The sequence below is a fragment of the Acomys minous genome (assembly GCF_964271855.1).
Source record: "Acomys minous genome assembly, chromosome: 6".
NCBI lineage: Eukaryota > Metazoa > Chordata > Mammalia > Rodentia > Muridae > Acomys > Acomys minous.
This window is the reverse complement of record NC_140487.1, coordinates 121,206,024-121,228,520: the sequence shown is the minus strand read 5'-3', so window position 1 is coordinate 121,228,520 and position 22,497 is coordinate 121,206,024. Positions and strand designations below refer to the sequence as shown.

Below are 22,497 nucleotides of genomic sequence, written 5' to 3'. Positions count from 1 at the left end.
CTGCCTCCTGAGTACTGGGATTAAAGATGTGCACCACCACATCCAGCCCCTATCCTGCTTTCTTATACAACCTAGGGCCACCTGCCTGAAGATAGCAAGCCTATACTGAGCTGTCAATCAATCAAGAAAATCTGAGGCTGGAGAGATGGCTCAGAGGTTAAGAGCACTGGCTGTTCTCCCAAAGGTCCTGAGTTCAATTCCCAGCAACCACATGGTGGTTCACCAACCATCTATAGTGAGATCTCGTACCCTCTTCTGGTGTACAGGCACACATGCTGTATAAATAGTAAATAAATCTTTTTTTTTTTTATAAAGATTTTATTTATTTATTATGTAAACAGTGCTCTGCCTGCATGCATGCCTGCTGGCCAGAAGAGGGCATTAGATCACATTATAGATGGTTGTGAGCCACCATATGGTTGCTGGGAATTGAACTCAGGACCTTTGGAAGAACAGCAGAACAGCCACTGCTCTTAACCTCTGAGCCATCTCCCCAGCCCAGTAAATAAATCTTAAAAAAAAAAAAAAAGAAAGAAAAAAAGACTTCCCAAGCTTGCCTTCATACCAAGACTCGCTTTGTAGACCAGGCTGGCCTCGAACTCACAGCGATCCGCCTGCCTCTGCCTCCCGAGTGCTGGGATTAAAGGCGTGCGCCACCACGCCCGGCTCTTCATACCAATCTTACGGAGGTATTTTCTCAACTGAGATTTCCTCTGTTCAGATGATTCTAGCTTGTATTGACCTGACAAACAAACAAAAACTGACCCAGAACCAACCTACCATGTAAAGGGTAGAAGAAAGAACTATCTCTACACATGTACCCCCACATGCACTGCCTGGGCCCATCTCTAGTGGCAGCCAGCAGTACTGGAGGAACTTTGTCACTGAGGGGTTAAAGAGAGGGCCTCACAGTTTGGAATTCTAGTTCAGAGGGGTTGGGCATTTAGCTCAGTGGTAGAGCGCTTGCCTAACAAAGCACAAGGCCCTCGGTTTGGTCCTCAGGTCTGGGGGGTTGGGGGGGAAACAGGCCCAGGTGGAGGGTAAGATTAGAAGCCTGGGCATGGGCTCAGAAGTTTCTTCTCCTGCCTAGGATGGGGTGAGAGCCTAGGCCAAAGCTTGCAAGGACGCGGCAGGAGAGGAGGGATTTTTAGGCAAAATCCTCCAGGCCTCTGGCTTCCGTTGTAAGATTCTTCTGCCAAAGGGAAAGGAAACGGAGTTCACAGTTTTGTGCTCAGAGAATTCCCTGGGGAGGCTGGAGATGGTGGAGGAGGAGGAGGAGGAGCCAGACTCAGAGCAGCTAAGACTGCACACTATACCCCAAGGCAAGGGCTGGGTGTGATCATCCAGGTCAGAGTCAGCCATTACAGACAGGAGGCTGCCCTATGGGCCATGACTACTGGGCAGCTCCCCTGACTCACCACCCTGGAGACTCTTAACTAGAGAGTTGATTTACCTCTGAGGTGCTTTGCGGCATGACTCTACCCTGGCTACAGGGCAGTGCCAACCAGTAGAAAACACGAGAGCTAGGCGTGGTGATAAATGGCTACAATCTTAGCCTTTGGGAGGTGTTGGAGGAAGGATCATCAGATCAAGCCTAGTTTGGGCTACAGAGTCGGAAGCCTCCCTCAAAACCAACCAACCAAAAGCAATGCAGTGTGTACCACAAATGCAGGCCACTCGGGTAATTTAAAACATTCACCTAGCTATATGATATGCTTTGGAAGATTTTGGTTTTTATTGTTTTGGTTTAATGTGTATGAGTTCCTGCCTGCATGTATGAAAGCGCACCACACACGTGCCTGGTTTCCCTGGAGGACAGAAGAGGACACTGGATTAGTTACAGATGGTTGTGAGCTGATATGTGAGTCTTGGGTTGTCTCAGAGATGCCCACTGGGGCATCTCTCTAGGCCCCAGACATGTTTGTTGATTGTGGGTGGGTGGATGCATGCCATGACACATGTGTGGAGGTCAGAGGACAGCTTTTCAGGAGTAAATTCTTTACTTCCACCATGTGAGTTCCCAGAGACGGAACTCAAGTCGGAAGGTTTGGTAGCAACCATCTTTACCCAAATGAGCCATTTCGCAACTTCCACTATTAGCTATATTTTTAGAAGTAAAAATAAACAGGGGATTTTAATTACGATAATGTATTTCATTTAATCCAGTTTATCCAAAGCCTTAACATGTTATCAATATAATTTTTTCAAGACAGGGTTTCTCTGTGTAGCCTTGGCTGTCCTAGACTCTCTTGTAGACCAGGCTGGCCTTGAACTCACAGTGATCTAGCTGCTTCTGTCTCCCGAATGCTGGGATTAAAGGCGTGCATCACCAAACCCGGGTAGTTTGCCCTTCTTTTATTTTAAGCATTGGGGCAAGTCTCAGTTTGCAGTAGCTGCATTTCAGGGCCTCAATAGCTACAAATGGCTGGCAGGTGATATTACAAAGGCCAGGCTTGGAACCCTCTCAGTTTGGTGTTGTCTACTGTATCCTAGTTCCTGGAACAAAATGATGGGCCAGTGAGTGACATGTGAAGGTGGGTAAACATGCCCCAAGTGTCCTGGGACTACTGTGAAAATTAAGAAATTACAAGTTAGATACCCAGCTCAGTGATAGGCTGTTTTGACAGTCTCAAAGGCAACTGAAGGACAATTACTTCACTCTAACGGTCTATTTCCTTTGAAGACGCTTCTTTCGGATTACGAAACTCAAATCTGGATTTCAAAGCTGACAGGTGTTACAGGGTCAAGTTCTGGAGCAACAAACGAAAGCGCATGCAAACCTCTAACCCACAACCTTGTCGCTTTTACCCCGTTCCGCCCTCAGCTCCTCCCTGCCCCCTCCACCGGGCTGGCACCCCTTCTCCCTCCCCCCGCCCCCACGCCCAGGTTTGACAGCTCGAGGCTCCGCCCGACCCCGCCCTACCGGGCGCGGGTCCAAACTACAACTCCCATGGCGCACTGGGAGCCCCACCCCATAGATGGCGTCATCTACACAGGACGTGGGACGGTTACCAAGCACGCGGAGGCTCATTTTTGGAGCGTGGAGTCCTTGGATGCTGTCACACAGGAGTGGTAGGATTGAAGTGACTACGCTCCTAGGCCATCGGCTCTTCGGGGCTACGGAGGAGCAAGTGACAAGCGCAGGCCCCTCCCCTCCCGCTTTTCTCCGTGTGGCGCCGGCTAGTGACGTAGTGGGTGTGATGGCCGCCGCGAGGCCGGGAAGGTGAAGGTGAGAGGGCGAGCTCGCCGGAGTGGTAGAACCGGCAGGCCTCCGCCGGGAGAGTCCTGAGCCACCCGGCTTAGGACGCTGGGGCCCCCTGGGGCTCTGGCTCAGCCTTGGGTCACACGGGCGTTTCCCGTGCTCAGGCCTCGCCGCCAGGCCCTCCTCCGCTCTGGGGAGGGGGCGGGCCGCAGGGCCCAGGGCTGGGAGGTGGGCTCCTCGAAGTCCCGGCATCCCTGGTCTTCCCAGCCCTCCTCTGGTCGCATTCATAACCCGTGCCTCTTTTTCTTTTTCTTTCTTTTTTTTTTTTTTTGCCAGCAATTTTTAAGGACCCAGTTCTCTCTCTACCCTACTTATGGAGGAGGTCGGTTTACTTGGAGGACTTCTCATGGCACCGTTAAGACCCTCCAGGGTTGGAGCTATTTCTAATCCTGCTCCGACCCTAACACCTAACACATTGAAAGGCCACAGAAAATGCTGAAAAAAGATAGCTGTTTGGGATGCAGAGAGGCAAGGCTGCCGGCCTCCATCTCTTGTAATACTTCCTATTCTGTTAGTTTCCTTTCCCAATCACCTCCCTCTCTCCAGAAAAAAGACTCTTGATTGTCGCCTTCTTGTCGTAAAGTTGGAAAACACAGAGTGGGCTTTGGGGGTCACAGCTAGTGTGTTTTGGACCTTTGGCTTGGCCACCTGACTCTGTATGCGTCTTCCCAGTTTTCTGGGCCCGAGTTTTACTTCAGAGGTATTCCCACTCTCCTGGGATACCCAGGGATACCCGGGGTTTCATCAGGTCCGCTTCTTTTCCTTTCCCTTCCACATCTAGTTGGCAGTTTCCCAGCCCTCAGGGCCAAGCCTTGGCTTGATTTAGCTCCCTCGTCTCTCTCTCTTCTGCTTGTGCCTTTGCAGGGTCCTCACTGGTGCCTTGCACTAGCACATGGCTAAGGAGGATGTGTGTTCGTGCCTGCCTTGTGTTCTTATTATTGTCTTCCCCCTCCCCCTCGGCCCTTCCCCACCTGCTCCTGAAGCGCCTCAGTGAGTAAGCCTTCCCTCAGGGATGAGTTGGTTTGGCTTGAACACCTGATTAGACATGATTTGTATATCAGGTGGTTTTTTGTTTTTTTTGTTTTTTTGTTTTTGTTTTGGTTTTTCCTTCCTGGTTGCCTATTGACCTCTCCTTTTTCCTTTCCAAAAGTTGGGACAGGTGGAGTCAACACCATCAGTAGCCAACCTGAATCAGGACAGAAGAGACCTCAAGTTCTTTTCATCTTTTTGACTCCAGCCATGTCCACGATGCCCACCCTGTGAAGGTCTCTTAACCAGCTAAAAAGTAAGTGGAAGCTGTGGGTCTGGGCACCATGGATCTGGGTTGGGAGCAAATGAGTGTGCCCTTGCTGGCTTCCGGGTGGCCAGGCTCTTGGAATGGATCCTGACGGCACAGTGCTGGTGGCTTCTGACTGAAGAAGCTACTGTGACTCCTTTTCTACTTCCATGGGGATTTCACTAGTTGACAGTTCAAAACACAGCCAAGATCTGTCTCCTGGGGTCCCCGAGGAATGAGTCTCTTTCCCTTGTTTGTTTGTCCCTGTGCTGGCTCTTTTCCGGCCGCCTCTGCTTGGCAGAGGTTGGCTCCTTGCGGTGGCTCTAAGAGTGCTGTGACCTTTACCCTGTATACTCTTGTGTTTCAATTTCTCAGCTTCTCCTCTGCTCCAGCTGTGCCAGCAGACGCTCTCTGGACCTATTTTGTTTTCTCTGCTAGGAGTTGCTGTACATAAAACTGGGTAAGGAGGTGATGTGGACTCAGGGACCACACCTGGGATCCAAACACCTTGCACCGAGTTTTGCTGCTGCTCTGCAAACACCTAATACTCCCCCACTAATGACCTGGGGTGAGGCTGAGCTTCCGACTGCTTTGAAGTGCTAAACTGGTTTCTGTTCAGAACTGGGTTTGTTTCTGATCTTAAGTCAGTGTGCTATTACTGTGTGCTTGTAGCTTCTGAGAGAAGGGAGAAGACTGCCAGATACCAAGCCTTTCCCTAAAGTTTTATTTTATTTTATTTTATTTATATAAATATAAATACATATATAAAATATATACATTTTTATTTATTTATTTTTAATTTTTAGTTTTTGGTTTTTCAAGACAGGGTTTTTCTGTGTCTCCTTGGCTGTCCTGAACTCTCTTTGTAGACCAGGCTGGCCTCGAACTCGCAGAGATCCACCTGCCTCTGCCAGCTGAGTGCTGGGATTAAAGGCGTGCGCCACCGCGCCTGGTGACCCTTATAGTTTTAAAGCGTGTTAGAGGTTTCTTCCCGATCGTTCTTTTTCTTTTGAGACAGGCAGGGTCACGTGAAACCCAGGCTGGCCTCGCACTCCCTGATAACTGAGGATGACCATAAGCTCTTTTTTCTTGTTCTTTTTTCCAGATTTATTTATTTTGTGTGCATGTGTGGCACAGTGCACATGTGGAGGTCAGACAACTTGTAGGAATTTGTTCTCTTACCATGTGGGTTCACAGGATTGGATTTAGGTTGTTAGGTGGGGCAGCAAGATCCTTCATCGCTGGCTAAGTCATCCCTCTGTCTCTCTTGTCTCCACCTCCCAAGTGCTGGGGATACAGTGTGCATCACCAGGCTCAGTTAAGAAGTGTCTTCATTGAATAAATTGCTCAATGCTGATCAAGTGCAGTGACACTGTTCAAGTCTGCCTTCCTCTCCAGGTCTCTGCCACATTCATGTGCACAGAAATGATTTGACTATATAGTGTTTTACATATCAATGTCCATGTGGACCTTTTTTTTTTTTTTTTCAAGACAGGGTCTCTGTGTAGCGTTGGCTGTCCTGGACTCGCTTTGTAGACCAGGCTGGCCTCGAACTCCTAGCTCACATGGAACTTTCTTTGCATGGACCATTGGATGCTAACGTTCTGAGGATTACTTTTGGGGAAATGGTGCTGTTAAATGCTCCAAATTCGGGAGCACTTTGAGGGTGTTACAGAAATTCCGAGTGTGCTATTTAGTGTAACTGATATTGGAACTGGACCCTTTGGTCTAGCTGTGCTGAGGAGACAGGTCCCACATGCCTGCAGCGAGCTCTGTGGTAAAGTGAGGCCTATCAGGGCTTTCTAGAAGAGGAGCAGGAAGTTGGCTTCCTCCCACCACCCTGGGAGGATAGAGAACTGGCAGGCAAAGCTCCAGATAGTGAAGGCTCTTTGAGGGCTTTTGTGCATGTATTTAGCAAATTCGGCACTTTAGAGCACATGGATAAGTGCAGTTTGCTCTTTGGAAGGATTAGATTTCAGTATCTGAAGCATTTGTTCATCTCTGTTGACTGGCTGAGCTCCAGATACTCAGCTGGAAACTGCTTTTCAGGAAAAAGTGGATTTGGGTATTCAGGGATGGAAAGTTTTATTTAGATTGCTTCCCTGGGGTGGGGTGCGGGTGGGCATTCACCACAGGGGCAGTCTGTACCTCTCACAGTTGTTCCCTGGGGTGGGGTGGGGTGGGCAGTCTGTACCTCTCACAGTTGTGGACCAGGAAGGTGGAAACGAGGAGGGTCTGTGCTTTCAAGACTGGCTTTGTAGGAGCCAGCACCTTTTTATTTTATTTTATTTTTTTGGTTTTTCGAGACAGGGTTCCTCTGTGTAGCCTTGGCTGTCCTGGACTCACTTTGTAGACCAGGCTGGCCTTGAACTCACAGCAGTCTACCGGCCTCTGCCTCCCAAGTGCTGGGTTTAAAGGTGTGCGCCACCACCACCCAGCATGATTTTAAAAACAATTCAAACTAAAAGTCTGGTAAGGTTGTGAGTCTGTCCTCTGTGTAGGGTGACTTTTGAGTTACAGCTAGGAGGAAACTAAGAGTACTGCAAAATGGGTAGGAAAGGAGAGTGGCCTCTACACAGGAAGCAAGGCCAGATGCAGACACTCTGCCTGGGAATTAGCAGGGCCGGAGAAACTGGAGCTTGCAGCCAGCTGTGGGAGGTTGCTGTAGGACTAGGATTTGTGGCTGCAGGTGTGAAGTCAGGCCGCTCCCAGCCAGCCCTTAACCTCCAGCCACTTGGCTTCTTCTAGCCTGCATGCCCTTGACTCTTGCCTTCACCAGGCACTAACACCTCTTTGTTTGTATCCTTGGGCTTGAAGACAATGACCAGCACCCACTTATAAAAGCCCAGCTGCTATCAGGGAACTTTTTTCCTTCAAGCAAGTCACTTGTGGCCTGGGCACTACTTTTCTTTTCCAACTGACCTGTTTATTTCATTTCCATGGTAACTGGGTTGAGGAGTACAGGATGTGTTGGTAGGGTTATTCACCCACATTGCTTCCTGGCATCGGAGTCTGGGTTGCTGGGTGGTCATGGGGAGAGTCTTGTAATCTAGCTGTTTATTACTGTTGGGACCTTTGAGCGGTGACTGTGCTGAGCATGTTGCTTGTGCCATCATCTCTGGTCATCTTACAGTTTACACCATATCTTACTCATCGAATATGAAGAAATCAAAGTTCCTTCATGGATGAGAGGCTTGGATTTATGCAGGAATAACACAAGGACTCTCACTTTGCACTGTGTGTGCAACCTCACCACGTCCTACACTCTTTTCCTCCCCCTTTCCTTCCCAGTTCTTCTCTTCTGCCAGCCCCACCCGACTTCAGGGCACTCTTCCTTTGCTTTGTTGAGTTATTTTATTGCCAGTGCCAGCTCTTGTCTTTCCTAGTTGAGAAGCTGGGTGTGGTGACAAAGCCCACTTGGGAGATAGAGCAGGAGGAACAGAAGTTCAAGGCCTCCATGAGGACCATGTTTTAACCACCCCGCTGTGCACGCGCGCTCACACACACAAACACACACACACACACACACACACACACACCCCTCCCCACAAGAAAGAAGGAGAAATGTAAACAGCAGTGTGCTCATTTCTTTCCCCTGGCTCCCACAGAAAACGTCTGTTGATTTGAGCAGCACTGGCTCGCTCCCAGCTCTGTGGACCAGCCTTTTTGCCTCCTTGAAGGTGGCCTTTCTCAGAGACCCAGCTTCAGCACTCAGACTTGCTGTGCTTTCCCTCAGGACCTTGCGCTGCGGCTTTTCACAGCACTGTTGGGTTATCTTGTGTGCTCAGTCATGCACAAGTGCTGACGGGGTGCAGGCTTGATGGTGACATAGGTAGAGTGGCCGTGCACAGAGTGACATGTTCCCCTCATCCTGGGAGGGCCTTTTCTTCTCATGGCCCAGGTCTGCAAGCTCTGCTGGGGAAGTGGTCACTCCATGGTTGGAACTTGAGAGGCCCTTCCAGGGCTCCACTTGGTCATCCACACCCAGGAGACGTTGTGGTATAAGATTTGACTTTAGACCACAGATCTCGACAACTGTGGAGTCCAGTGTCATGGCTTCTGTGAAGATGTGTGAGATTGAGAAAAAGACACACAAGATAGGCTAGCAGGAAGTACAATATTGAGCGTTATCACAAAATGGTATAGGGATTCTGTTTCCAAATAGGCTTCTGTCACACACACCCAGAGGAGGAGCTGGTAGTCTGTTGTTGTTGCTGTCCTTTATTTGTTCATTAGAAGCAGAGTCTCCTGTAGCCCAGACTGACCGTAAACTCTCCGTGTAGTCACAGCCAGCCTTGGACTCCTGATCTTTTGTCTTCAGCTCCCAAGTGCTGGAATCTCAGGCATGTGTTTCCATGCATGCCTCAGTACATTTCTTTCTTTCTTTCTTTCTTTTTTTTTAAGTTTAAAAGTAGATCTCTCGACCATCCACAGCCTTGGCCAGGGTAGAGGCTACTTTCTGCTGCTGGGGTGCCTTGACCGGAGCTGGGACCTTGGGTTTGGCCTCTTGTGGGGCACACCGGTGCCCAATTTCCAGATGCCTACAGGAAGGAGCTCGTTGACAAGGCCAACAAACACTTTTTGCAGTCTGGCCCTCTGGGCAGGGTCACTGCCAGCTTCTGGAGCCTGATTCTGCACCAGCTTTTACTACCAGGCTCTGAGTGGAGACACTAGCATCCAGCCTGTGGGTCCTGTTGGAGGGAGCCTGCTAATCTTAGGATGGCTTGTCCAGTCCTGGCCTTTCTGGGTAGTTGGAATACAGAGGGAGATGTTGAACCAGAAGGAAATTAAAAGAAAAAGCGTAGATCTCTCTTGCTTGAGGCTCACTTGTCCTTGTCTCTCCTTACTAAGCAAGCAAATAAAAAACACTGTTAGGAATGAGGACCACTGTGTTCCTGCAGCACAGAGTGGCCATGGAAGGGTGTGGGTCAACCTGACCTTGAATGCACTTTGCTTTCACTGGCTGCTGCTCTTTTAGGTTGATGCTGTTGGCTCTCTTTCTTAACAATTAAACTTTATTATACAACCCAACTAGCTTAGACAAAAGAGAAAAAAGGTTAAGAGGAAAAAGGAGTGAACCTTCCTGTGTCCATGCCATGGGATGGGTCCCTAGGTGTCTCTGGCCTGCGCCCTGGTTGCTGGTCCGGCCTGTTTGCTGATCCTCTTCCCAATCCATATGCGCTCAAGCCCGGTCTGACCCTGCTGCTCCTCTCTCTGTCCCCTCCACTAGCCTGTCTGTCCTGTGCAAGGGGTGGTCTCCCTCTCTCTTTGAGGGTGGATTAGAAATACAATAGTCCAGGTGGAGTCCTCAGGTCTGCTTCCTGAATTCCAGGCCCAGGATGGCTCCACCCAGTCTATTTCATGGTTAATCTCAGAGAGTATCCTTGGTCTGTCCAAGGGCAAAGCCTGCCAAGACTGCTTTCACCTGGGACAAAGCTTACAATTCTTCCCACATGATGCTGTCTAGGAGACAGGCTGATTGTATGATCTCAAGCTGGAGAGATGGCTCAGAGGTTAAGAGCACTAGCTGCTTTTCCAAAGGTCCTGAGTTCAATTCCTAGCAACCACATGGTGGCTCCCAACCATCTACAGTGAGATCGGCTGCCCTCTTCTGGTGTGTAGGCACACATGTAGGCAGAACAAAATCTTCTTTTTGAAAAAAAAGATTCCTCCTCTCTCTGAGGTGCTAATCAGTGTTGAACAGGCAAGGCAGGGATTGCCAGCACCATGCCTGTCTCATGGCTCTAACAGCCGGCATTTGTGATCCCACACAGTGTGACATGGAGAACTCCCTTCCTATGTAAGATGTCCAGACCTTGTTTCCCTTGAGTGAGTCTGCAGCACCCCATATTCTTGGTGTCCCAGTTCTCTTCCCACCTCTGTCCCCCAGCAGCACGGCCGAACACTAAATGTGCCTGTACTCATACAGTCTGGGTTCCCTTACAGCGAGATGTCCCTGCTCTTTTCTCGATGCAACTCCATCGTCACTGTCAAGAAGGATAAGCGACACATGGCTGAGGTGAATGCGTCTCCACTCAAGCACTTTGTCACTGCCAAGAAAAAGATCAATGGCATCTTTGAGCAGCTGGGGGCCTACATCCAAGAGAGTGCCAGCTTCCTTGAAGGTGAGCTGGGCTCCTGCCCAGGCAGGCCCTATGGCAAGTTTGAGTAGCAGGATGTAGGGGTCCCAAATAGCCCTGCAAGTGTGTCATTGCCCTCTTCTGTGCTCTGCTTGGATCTCTGTAGATTCTGAGTACCAGGAAGATTAGGCTCAAAAGGTCTGAACTATAAGTTAAGAATTCCCTCTTTTGGGCTGGAGAAATGCTCTTCTAGAGGTCCTGAGTTCAGTTCCCAGCAACCACATGGTGGCTCACAACCATCCATAATGAGATCTGATGCCCTCTTCTGGCTGCCACAAGACCCATGCTCCGTCTCCAGCATGTGCATAGGTGTGGTGGCTCATGCCTGTAATCCCAGCTCTTCCGAGACTCCAGTGGGAAGAGCAAGAGTTCAGGGTCTTGGCTGCTAGTGAATTTGAGGTCAGCTTGAGCTTTGTGAAAACTTGCCTCCAAAACCCAACCAAACACAAAAATCAAATGGCAAGTAGAGTGAGATTGAGAGTTACCTGACACCTGAGTGTCAGAGTGACTGAGCTGGCTTTGCCTCCGTGTCTCTGATACCACAACCCATGACTCTATTTGGCCTAGTTATAGCTGCCATAGCAGCAAGCACTGTTGAGTGTTGACTATTCTGGACAGGGTGTCCTGGTTGGCTATTTTTAGATTGGCGGAAGAAGTGCCAGTAGGAAACTCATGTCTCTCTGCCTTTTCTCCAGTTACTAATTTGAGCACAGCCTCTGTCAGCGGAGGACTGCTTCCCAGTGCCCCTGTCTGTCTGAGAGCGGCTCCAGCCACTAGCTATCCCAGGCTCCCTTTAGAAGGGTCCCCTGGTGACATGTAGGTTTGTAGAGACTCATCCTGAGCCTCCTCTGTCCTTGGTTTCCTTGTGTGTGAAAGAGGGGTTCATATGAGACTAAGACTTTTCAGGTTTACCCACAGAACCAGACAGACCCAGCAGTGGTGCCGCAGGGTTGACCCCTTGCTCGCGTGGACCAGCTCTCTAGCCTGCTCATTGTCTCACATGGGCAAGCTGGTACGTGATGCCCCATTAAAGAAAAGAACCATGTTCAGTTTTGTGACCCTGCCTGTGCCCTGCCCTGTGCATGGGGCTTAAGGAAAAAGTAATGTCCTCTCAGTAGACAGGCTTGACCCTGAGTCTTACAGTATGGTTGAGGTTGAGCTGACTGCAGACCACAGCCTGTTCAGTGAGCAGTAGCTCTGCCCTGCCTTCCCAGAGCCCGGCCTTCCTCTGCCCTGAGTCATTCACTCACATGACCTTGTGGACAGGTAGATGTTTCAGGAAGCTGTCATGTCATGGGTCTTTGATGTGTCTTTTTGTGAAAATACGAGGCCCTTGTTTATTGGCGACATGGAAGGAAAGAGGCTGAGTGTTTGGAGCTGTGTTTGGGATTGCTCTGGTCATGGGAGAAGATGCTTCCCACCCAGGCAAATAATGAGAGCTAGTCAGCCTGCAGGCACTTTTCAGTGGAGCTATGTGCCTGAGAGCCTGCGTCCTCCTATGGGCATTGCAGAGGTCATGCCCATGTGCCCATATAAGGGAGGAATGTTGATGCATCTGGGGCGGAGTGACTGGGGGTGGGGCAGGGCATGCTGGCTGGGTCACTTCCTTTCATGGCACTAACTAGAGGGAAAACTCATTAGGTAGTCCCTGACATGCCACTTGTCATACTCCAGATGCTTTGGAGGAGTGTTCTTGGGACTGGAGTGTTTTGGCAGGAGTGTTCCTGCCAGCCTGGTAATTTGCAAGAGTTTGCTGCAGGACCAAACACCCATCTGCCTGCCAGATAGCTGAAGCACTGGCTGATGAAAGTGTGAGGCAGGGTCTTGCTCAGTTCCATCTTCCTTTTTTTTCTGTTTGTTGGTTTCTTTGTTTGTTTTTGTTTGGGTTTTTTTGAGACAGGGTTTCTCTCTGTGTAGCCTTGGTTGGTCTGGACTCTTCTCTGTAGACCAGACTGGCCTTGAACTCACAGAAATCCTCCTATCTCTGCATTCTGAGTGCTGGAATTAAAGGCGTACACCCCGATTTACCTCAGTCCCATCTTCTATAGTGATTTTTTTTTAACCCATCTGCCTGTCAAGGTCATTGGGAAAACACAACAAAGTATCTAAGCATCCATCCACTCAGCCAGTGATGGTGCACCTGCTGGTCCAGCAATCGTAGGGTAGACAATGCAAACAAGTGAGTTAGGCAGTTCCATCCGCTTGTGTGAGTGCACGGACAGAGTCCTGCTCAGGTGGCAGTGGGGCCAGGGAAGGCTTCCTGGGCCTGTGCTATCCAAGCTAGATCTGAGACCAATGTGGAAGTGAGCCACATTACTCCACAGCAGTAGAACATTAGGTGAATTGGGGTGTGTAGCAACAAGCAAAGCTTAAAGAGAGAGGAGGTTGGTGAGTTCGAGGAGCTGGTATGGTGGAGTTAAAAGTGGGGGCTGGAAAGAGGCTATATGCTAGAGAGGATCAGCTAGGCCCTGGCCAGGTCAAGAAGGGTCTCTTAATGTAACATGCAACATGGGGTGGGGAAGGAAGACCCATTTGAGCCATACTGCCTGGTTCAAATTGTATATCATACATGACAAAGATCAAATGAGACCATGTTTGAAAACTGACTAGAAGCCAGATGTGGTGGCGCATGCCTTTAATCCCAGCACTTGGGAGGCAGAGGTAGGCAGATTGCTGTGAGTTCAAGGCCAGCCTTGTCTACAAAATGAGTCCAGGACAGCCAAGGTTACACAGAGAAACCTTGTCTTAACCCCCCCCCCCCCAAAAAAAAACCCAAAAATTGAAAACTGACTAGAAGGCTGGCAAGATGGCTCAGTGAGTAAAGACACTTGCCTCTCCCATCCCTGACAACCCAAATTCAGTCCCTGAGACCTACATGGTACAGGAAGAAAACCCATTCTTTCAGGTTGTCCTCTGACCTCCACATGAATGTTGTGGCACATGCATGCCACACAATAAATAATAAATAAGTTAGTAAATAAATAAATAAAATGTAGTTTTATTTTATTTTTATTTGTTTATTTTCAGTTTTTCAAGACAGAGTTTCTCTGTGTAATAGTCCTGGCTGTCCTGGACTCACTTTGTAGACCAGAGGAACTCACAGATCCATCTGCCTCTGCCTCCCAGAGTTCTGGGAATAAAGGGGTGCACTACCACACCTGGCTTAAAATGTAATTTTTAAAAAGTGACTATAACAGTGCCTAGGATGGGGCCAGATGGGGCCCAATGGGGTAGGGCTAGCGAGATGGCTCAAGGGTTAAGGACATTGGAAGCACTGGACTCAGGTGAAGCAACCATGGTGGTTCACAGCCATCAGCAACCCAGGGTGTAGGGAATCTGATGCCTTTGTCAAACCTCCAAGGGCACAGGTGTGGCACACATATACACACTAAGAGAACACACTGATAAACATAAAAATAAATATATAAAACGGAAAAAGAAAATGAGGCTATCGAGATGACTCAGCAGATGAAGGCAAGAGCAAACCCAATGGCCTGAATCAGATTTATGGAACACAGGTAAAGGCAGGAGGAGAGATCGGACTCCAAAAACCTGTCCTCTGACCTCACATGTACTGTGGCACATAAAACCCCTTCCATCATGCACACTTACACACACAATACTTTTTTAAAAGAGAAAATACTTAAGTAAGGAGTCAGTGTTCAGGTTCACCCAGCACTCTGCTTTTGAACTCAGTTCACTTTTAGACACCTTCTGAGAGAAGATGCAGCATAGTCTGGGTAGCATGCTCTCCAGTCTGCTCATAGCTGCCACACAGTAGGGCCACACTAGGGACTCTGTCAACAGAGGTTGCCTTGTATTGGAGAGTGAGGCCTCGGAACAAGGGAGGCTGTCACTCTGGAGCTCCTCTGGCCATGCACTGACCCACTGCCATCTTCCCTCCAGACACCCACAGGAATGCAGAGCTGGACCCAGTTACCACAGAAGAGCAGGTCCTGGATGTCAAAGGATACCTGTCCAAGGTCAGGGGCATCAGCGAGGTGCTGGCCAGGCGGCACATGAAGGTGGCATTTTTTGGCCGGTGAGTACTCTAAAGTCTTCTTGCTTCTCTTTTCCTGGCCTGGGATGGGGTGGGGTAGCTGCAGGTGAGGAGGGAGGCCCGCCCTTCTGGGGAGCAGTGGCATTTCTGAGTTCATATGCGCCTTTTGATTCTGTTTATTTATTTATTTATTTTTAAGGAAACTACTTTGGGGGTGGTTAGAGACAGGATTTCTCTGTGTAACCCTGGCTTTCACCTTGTAGACCAGGCTGGGCTTGAACTCAGAGAGATCCACCTGTCTCTGCCTTCCAAGTGCTAGGGTTAAAGGCATGAGCACTGCCGCCTGACTAGAACTTTTTTTTTTAATTACATTTTTATTTATTTGTTGGGGATGTGTGAAGGTCAAGAGTGAGTTCTCTCCTATCTAATGAGTCCTGGCATCAAACTCAAGTTATCTGGATTAGCAGCAAGTGTCTTTACCCACTGAGCCATCTCACCAGACCTTTTTTATTTATTTATTTTATTTTTTATTTTTTTTGTTTTTTGAGACAGGGTCTCTCTGTGTAGCCTTGGCTGTCCTAGACTCGCTTTGTAGACCAGGCTGGCCTCGAACTCACAGCGATCCGCCTGCCTCTGCCTCCCGAGTGCTGGGATTAAAGGCATGCGCCACCATGCCCGGCCCCCTTTTTTTATTTTTAAATCATAATACTTAGCATAAAAAATCTTCATGAAAGTTGCTAGAGATGGAGCCCAGGGCCTCACACATGCTGAGCTGTGTGTCTGCCACTGAGCTGTGTCCAGCTCCTGGATGAGCCATTGAAAGTATGTGTCCCTGGTGAGATGTTGATGATGCACGTTGGGCAGCGAGTCCCCCAGCCTTTCCCCTGTGGAATAGCGGTGGCTTGCTGACCACCACTCAGCCCAGCCCTTGGCAACCATTATTCTGGCCTTAAGCCTGCCGTTGTGGTCCTCCTGCCTCGGCCTCCTGAGTCTTGGCATTTGCTTATATGTAACCCTAACCAGGAAGCCTAGGATTGATTAAGAACTTACTATTCTAGATGCCACATACATGAACTCATATTAGTATTTTTTTAGAGGTTGTTTGTTTGAGACCGGGTCTGTCTATGTAGCCCCACTATGTAAACCAGGCTGGTCTCAAACTCTCAGAGATTCTCCTGCCACTGTTTTCTGAGTGCTAAGATTGAAAGACATCCAGCGCCACATCCAGCAGCATTTCTCGTTCAGCTACTGACTTGTCTCAGCTCAGTGTCCTCACAGGTGGTAGTCCATGTTGTAGCATGTGTCAGAACTTGCTGTGTGTATGTGTGTGCCACCACCACCCAGCAGGTTCTTGGTTTTTATTCATTTTTGTTGGGTTTGTTTTGGTTTTTGGAGATGGAGGCCTTACTCTGCTGCGCTAACTGGGCTTCAGCTCCCATGCTCTGGCGTCCTGCCTCAGTCTGAGTGCTGGAACCTCCATGCTGGGCTCCTGGTGTGGTTGGATTTTCATTTCTATAATGCAAATTTGACTTGCCTTTCCTTAAGTTGAGCTGCTTTTCATGTGTTGATTGGCCTATTATATATTGAGGAGAAATGTCTGTTCCTTAACTAGATTGTTCTTTTGGTTACTGCTGCATTGTAGGAACTTTTAAATATACTGGTAGATTTCCTTTAAAGGCTTATTTAGTTTTCACTATGTTTATGGGTATGTACACATAAGTACAGGCCAGTGGTATCAGATTCCGCTGGAGCTGGAGTTACAGGCAGCTGTGGGCTGCCCAGCATAGGTGTTGAGAACTGACCCTGGTCCTCTGCAAGAGCAGTGTATGCTCTTGACCACTGAAGCAGTGGGTGACAACCCCTTTGGGAGTTGAATGACCCTTCCTCAGGGTTGCCTAAGACCATTGGAGAACACAGATATTTACATTACCATGCACAACAGTAGCAAAATATACAGTTATGAAGCAGCAATGAAAATAATATGGAGGTCACCACAACCTGAGGACTGTATTGAAAGTCACACAGCATTAGGAAGGCTGAGAACCACGGCACTGAGCCATCTGCCTCTGCAGCCTTTAGCCAGCCAGTCCCTAGGTTTCCTTTTCACTCTGTCAGTTATGGCCTTTTGGTGTCCAGTCCTTTATTTGATGTAGTCTAATCATGGACTTGGACTTTTCCCTATCATGTGGTGTCATGTCTAAGCAATAACTGCTCTTTGTTTTAAGAGTTTCAAGTGTAATAAGGAGACCCAGGTGCTAAAAACATTCAGCACCCATGGCTGGGGTGTGTCTCAGTTGCTAAGTGCTTGCCTCTATGCATGAAGCCCTGGGCCCAGCTTGATGGCACACACACCTACAATCCCAGCACTGTGGAGGTGGCAGCCAGGGGATTGGGAGTTTAAAGTCATCCTCCTTAAGGAGTTTGAAGCTAGCTTGTATCAAAAACAAAACTAAAATTGTACACAAGCTAACAGTCTTGAGATAAGGTGGATGCCTGGCGCACAGTGGTAGTGTAGAATGGGTACTGTCCCAAGTCCTATCCCTGAGAACTCATGATCTCAAGTGTGCCTTCAGCCTCTTTGGCCTGTTGGTTCTTCATTCTTTTCCTGGAAGATGTGACCTGGCCCTCAGCTGGGTGCTAGTGCCTGCCCATGTCACTGGGCACCTGGGAATTGGTGGCTCTGAAGCTGTGTGCTGTGGGGACTGACATGCAGAGTGAGAGTGAGTGTTCAACACTGAAGCTAGGCGTGCACAGATCTGCAGGAAGCAGGATATAGAAAGGGGTATGCCAGGTAGAACGCTAAAGGAGTCTTCCCTTTGGCCTGGACCTGGTGAGCCTGAGAAGTGGGGCATCACGTGTGATTAGGAGCATAGTGAGAAAATAGCCTCCCAGCAGGCCCCGCGTGGGGAAGCCAGGACTTGGACAGGACCTCTGGTCTAGAGAGGAGGCTCCATGGATGCTTAATGAGTGATGCTGGACTGTGAGACAGGTCACATGTCTATACCAGCCCCTGCTCTGTACCAGCTGCCTGCAAGTTGGTTTGAAGTGATGGGCACAAAACAGGTTCAGGCTGAGAGCTATTTGTCTGGCCATTTTCATAAACACAGAGCTATCCTTTCAGTGTTGCCGGGGTACCATTGACATGACAGAGAACAAGATGCCAGAGCCCTAGGCTGGGCACTACAGTGTTAGAGCCCAGACTCTGCTTATGGCCTTACTGTTGTTTTATCCTAGGACAAGCAATGGGAAGAGCACCGTGATCAATGCCATGCTCTGGGACAAAGTTCTGCCATCTGGGATTGGTCACACCACCAATTGCTTCCTGCGAGTTGGGGGCACAGATGGCCATGAGGCTTTCCTCCTCACTGAGGGCTCGGAAGAGAAGAAGAGCGTCAAGGTGGGTGCTGGTCGGCCAATTCTGTCTTGGGTGCTACTGAGTGCAGTCTTGACTTGGAACAGCTAGTGCATCAATGTCACAAGACTCACCCAACCTCCATGCTCATGAGCTTTGTGGAGGATTGTGAGAATGTTTGGGAGGCTCAGAAAAGTGGGGCACCAAGATCAAGGGCCCAGCTTGAGAGTGAGAGGCAGAGTGAGCTGGCTGACCTGTGCACTAAGCAGGGAGGGGAGCACATATGTTCTTCCTGGGCTTGCCAGCAGGGCGTGGTTCCTGAGTGTGCCCTGGGATTCTCACGCAGCGGCCAGCCACAGGTGCACTCATTTCCTGAGCGGCAGCTGTGCTCTGCTTGCAGCCAGGTGCACCTTTGGATTCATAGGGAGTTAATCACTGCAGAACAAACTGAGCTTCAGGGTGATGTTGGAGAAAGAGGCAGAGCTGGGCGTGGTTGCGCATGCCTTTAAACCCAGCACTTGGGAGGCAGAGGTAGATCGCCATGAGTTCAAGGCCAACCTTGTCTACAAAGCGAGGCCAGGACAGCCAAGGTTACACAGAGAAACCCTGTCTCTAAAAACAAAACAAACAAACAAACAAACGAACAAAAACAGAAAAAAAAAAGGGCGTGCAGAAAGCTGGCTCTGACTGACACATGCAGTGCAAGAAAGGGTGCTGGAGAGGTGCTCCTCTGTTAAGAGTGCTTGCTCTTAGTTCCCAGCACTGTTAGGTATCTCACAGCGTCCTGTAACTCCAGTTCCAAGGCATCTAACACCCTATCTGGCCTCAGTGTACACCTATACACACACATGCATGCAGAAAAAGAAAGAATGAATCGTTAGAAAAATCTGTTATTTTATGTGTATAAACGTCTGCCTACTTGTATGTCTGTGTACCACATAGGTGCCTGCTGCACAGAGTCTATCCCACAGGGTGTTGGATCCCCTGGAACTAGAGTTACAGTTGTGAGCTGCCATGTAGGTGCTGGGAAATGAATCCAGCTTCTCTGGAAGAACAACCAGTGCTCTTAGCCACGGAACCATTTCTCTAGCCCTTGAATTTTTTTTTTTTTAAAGGAAAGGGAGTAGCTAGTTGGTCAGCCATCCCAGGCTGCTGTGTTGTAGCAGGTAGCACAGGAGCTCTCCTAGCTGATGGCACTTCTTAGCCTGATATTTATTTCCTTCCTCCACCATCAGACTGTGAACCAGCTGGCTCATGCCCTCCATCAGGATGAGCAGCTGCATGCAGGCAGCCTGGTGAGTGTGATGTGGCCCAACTCCAAGTGTCCACTTCTGAAGGATGACCTCGTGCTGATGGACAGGTGAGTCGGGAGCGACTTACCTAGAAGCCCAGTCAGAGGGTACCAAATCTCCATTTCTAGGTGATTCCAGTTCAGGGTCCCCATGTCCTCTCTTTACTCTGTTTAAGTCCTGGTGCCTTTCCGACAGCTCAATCAAATCTTTGTGCTTCTTGGATTTCTTCCAGGGGGCTGGCTACTTATTGTGCCCTTTGGCATCAGTACCCTGCAGATGTCCCAAGAGTTGACTGTTTGCGAGATAGGAGGGTACCGAGAAGTGGGGGAGGCCCTACGTGCCAGGCATTCCAGGCCAGTGTGGGGGTTTGGAGGCACCTGCTTGTTCTATAAAACAAGGCCTTGGGAGACGTGTGCAAGCGGATTTAGGCTCCTTGCTCCCTGAGTTCCTTTCCTTCTGGACACCAAAGGTCAACACTGTGAAAAGATTGTAGGCTGAGACAGTTTAGGAATGGTTAGTCACTCTGTCTGCCTTTGCCTGAACTGCCCTGGGCAGACTGGGCCTTAGCGGTCCTCGGGACATTGGCTCTGGGGAAGCTGGTGGCTCTAGAATAGCGTGTGTGTGTGTGTGTGTGTGTGTGTGTGTGTGTGTGTGTGTGTGTATGTGTGTGTGTATGTGTGTGTGTGTGTTAAGTAGCGTAGGTGGTCATTTTGTTCCTTCTCTTGAAGGAATGCTTTCTCCCTGCCTTTTGGACACATTACACCTACACCAAAAAATACAGTACTGTGGCCTTGAGCTGGACTCAGGTACAGATTTGAAAGTTGAGCATAGTAGTACATGCCTGTAACTACATCTCTAGAGATGGAGGCAGGAGGTCAGGGGTTTAAGGTCAGTCTTTGTTACATGAGACCTTTCTTTGTTGAGTTGAGAGAGGGTCTCATGTTCAAAACTTGACTTCAGTTGTATATCTCTACTGAAAACTGCACCTTACTATGTTTTCATAAAAGCGATAGGTACTGCCAGGTATGGTGGCACACATCTTTAATCCCAGCACTAGGCAGGCAGAAGCAGGCGGATCTCTGAATTCCAGGACAGCCAGGGCTACAAAGAGAAACCCTGTCTCAAAAAACAAACAAACAAACAAAAAAAAGGTGCTAAAACCAAGACAAGGAATGGGAAGTGAAGGGTGGCTTGGCTCCCTCCTTCCTCTGCTTTGCCTGGCCTCTTTTTTTTTTTTAATATTTTAATTTAATTTTAATATTTATGTGCATTGGTTTGAGGGTGTCAGATTGTGGAGTTACAGACAGTTGTGAGCTGCCATGTGGGTGCTGGGAATTGAACCCGGGACCTTTGGAAGAACAGACAGTGCTCTTAACCACTGAACCAACTCTCCAGCCCTTGCCTGGCCTCTTTGCAAGTCCCAGGGCTGTTCACACTGGGGCCCATGTCCTGTGCTTGACCATACTGGTTTATACCTGTCACCACCAGCCCTGGGATCGATGTCACCACGGAGCTGGACAGCTGGATTGATAAGTTTTGCCTGGATGCTGATGTGTTTGTGCTGGTGGCCAACTCAGAGTCCACGCTGATGCAGACGGTAACCCTTGCCCCACTCTGTCCCTGGGCCTGCTGGGCAGGTGGCTGGCGGGGCCTGAGCTAGCAGGCCCCTCCTTCACCAAGTTCCTGTCCTTGTTTAGGAGAAGCAGTTCTTCCACAAAGTGAGTGAGCGTCTCTCCCGGCCCAACATCTTCATCCTGAACAACCGCTGGGATGCGTCTGCCTCAGAGCCTGAGTACATGGAGGAGGTGGGTGTCTCAGGCAGTTTGGAGTCTGCCGTGAGCCTTGAACACTAACCACTCGGATCTGTGTGTGTCCAACTCAGACCTGGTGACTTAATCATCCCTTCCCCTCTGTTCACATTCCTTTCTTTTCCTTGATTTCTCCTAGGGCAAAAGAGCATCCCTGCCATGTTTATTTTTGTCTTTTTCTTTTTGCTTGGGCCAATAACTCAGGTTCTCACACAAAAGCTCAGTATATACAGAAACAGGCTTTAGAAAGACATTTGGGAAAGAAGCTTAACAAGAATGAAGGATAGGTGGGTCTCAGCACAACGCCCAACTCCAATTTTGTGTGAAATAAAAGAAAAGGGATTTGTGTGAGTCCAAATGTGGCTGAGGCGTGACAGTGGAGCTTTGGTTGTAATCCTGTCTCCATACCTGAGGAACATGGGATCCGCTCAGAATGCCTGACACATGGTGATGTCTATGGAGGCTCTTTTTGTTATTATTATTTTCAAGACTGGGTTTATCTGTGTGGCCTTGGATGTTCTAGAACTCTGTAGACCAGGCTGGCCTTGGCTGCCTTTGCCTCCAAGTGCTGGGACTAAAGGTGTGCTCCTCCACCCCCCACCCCCCACCCCCCACCTGTCTATGGAGGCTCTTAACCCTTTTACGCTCTACCAGTCCCCTTTAGCGTGTGGAGCTGGGACTGTCCACTGGTGCCTCCTTGTTGTATAAATCATGGTTCTAGAAGTCTTTTTTCCCCTGTTTTTTTGTTTGTTTGTTTTTGTTTTGTTTTGTTCTAGAAGTCTTAGCTTGTCAGTGTAGAGCCATTTTAGCTCCTTTCCCTCTGGGACACCAAAGAACATTACTAGGCTGATTTTTAAAACCTGAGGCAATCTGGGGCCTGTTCTGTGCCTCAGGAGCCCCAGAGGGGAGCTGAGGAGGCTGGTGGCTCCGGAGCAGAGATGGTGGGTGACCTTTCATTGTTAATTCTTTATCCCTTTTGCTTGATGAGCTATGTGGGTCGGGTTTCCCCACCCCTGCCCTGCTCACTTACACCCGTCTGCCTGGGCCCAGGTGCGGCGACAGCACATGGAACGCTGCACCAGCTTTCTGGTGGATGAGCTGGGCGTGGTGGATCGAGCTCAGGCTGGGGACCGGATCTTTTTCGTGTCTGCCAAGGAGGTGCTCAGTGCCAGGGTCCAGAAAGCCCAGGGCATGCCAGAAGGAGGTAACCACGGGGCTGACAGCCTCTCTTCTCTGGGTATTCGAAATGCTGAGTCTCTTAGTGGGTCTGTTGGTGGAAACTGGTCTGGTAGTGACATGCCAAGCAGAGCCTGCAGGGAGGTCCTTGCTCCTTGAGTCACTTAGATAGGAGGCACCTCTGGGCATGC

At 49.3% G+C, this 22,497-nt stretch overlaps 1 protein-coding gene across 4 annotated transcripts in view; it reads left to right on the top strand.

The window, feature by feature from the left end:
* Positions 1-3,028: 3,028 nt before the first annotated feature.
* MFN2 (mitofusin 2) overlaps positions 3,029-22,497 on the top strand; it is a 34,196-nt gene continuing 14,727 nt past the window's right edge. The window contains exons 1-10 of one of the 4 annotated variants that reach the window (XM_084786726.1): positions 3,029-3,229; positions 4,413-4,547; positions 4,914-4,998; positions 10,485-10,663; positions 14,585-14,720; positions 17,913-18,075; positions 19,266-19,390; positions 20,811-20,919; positions 21,020-21,127; positions 22,181-22,334. In XM_084786726.1, coding sequence (XP_084642852.1) covers positions 10,489-10,663; positions 14,585-14,720; positions 17,913-18,075; positions 19,266-19,390; positions 20,811-20,919; positions 21,020-21,127; positions 22,181-22,334 — 970 coding nt within the window. In that variant the 5' untranslated portion in view covers positions 3,029-3,229; positions 4,413-4,547; positions 4,914-4,998; positions 10,485-10,488. Of the gene's footprint in view, positions 3,230-3,253; positions 3,431-3,507; positions 3,585-4,412; positions 4,548-4,913; positions 4,999-10,484; positions 10,664-14,584; positions 14,721-17,912; positions 18,076-19,265; positions 19,391-20,810; positions 20,920-21,019; positions 21,128-22,180; positions 22,335-22,497 lie in introns of those variants that run through there. The other 3 variants (XM_084786723.1, XM_084786724.1, XM_084786725.1) reach the window with 3 other exon arrangements.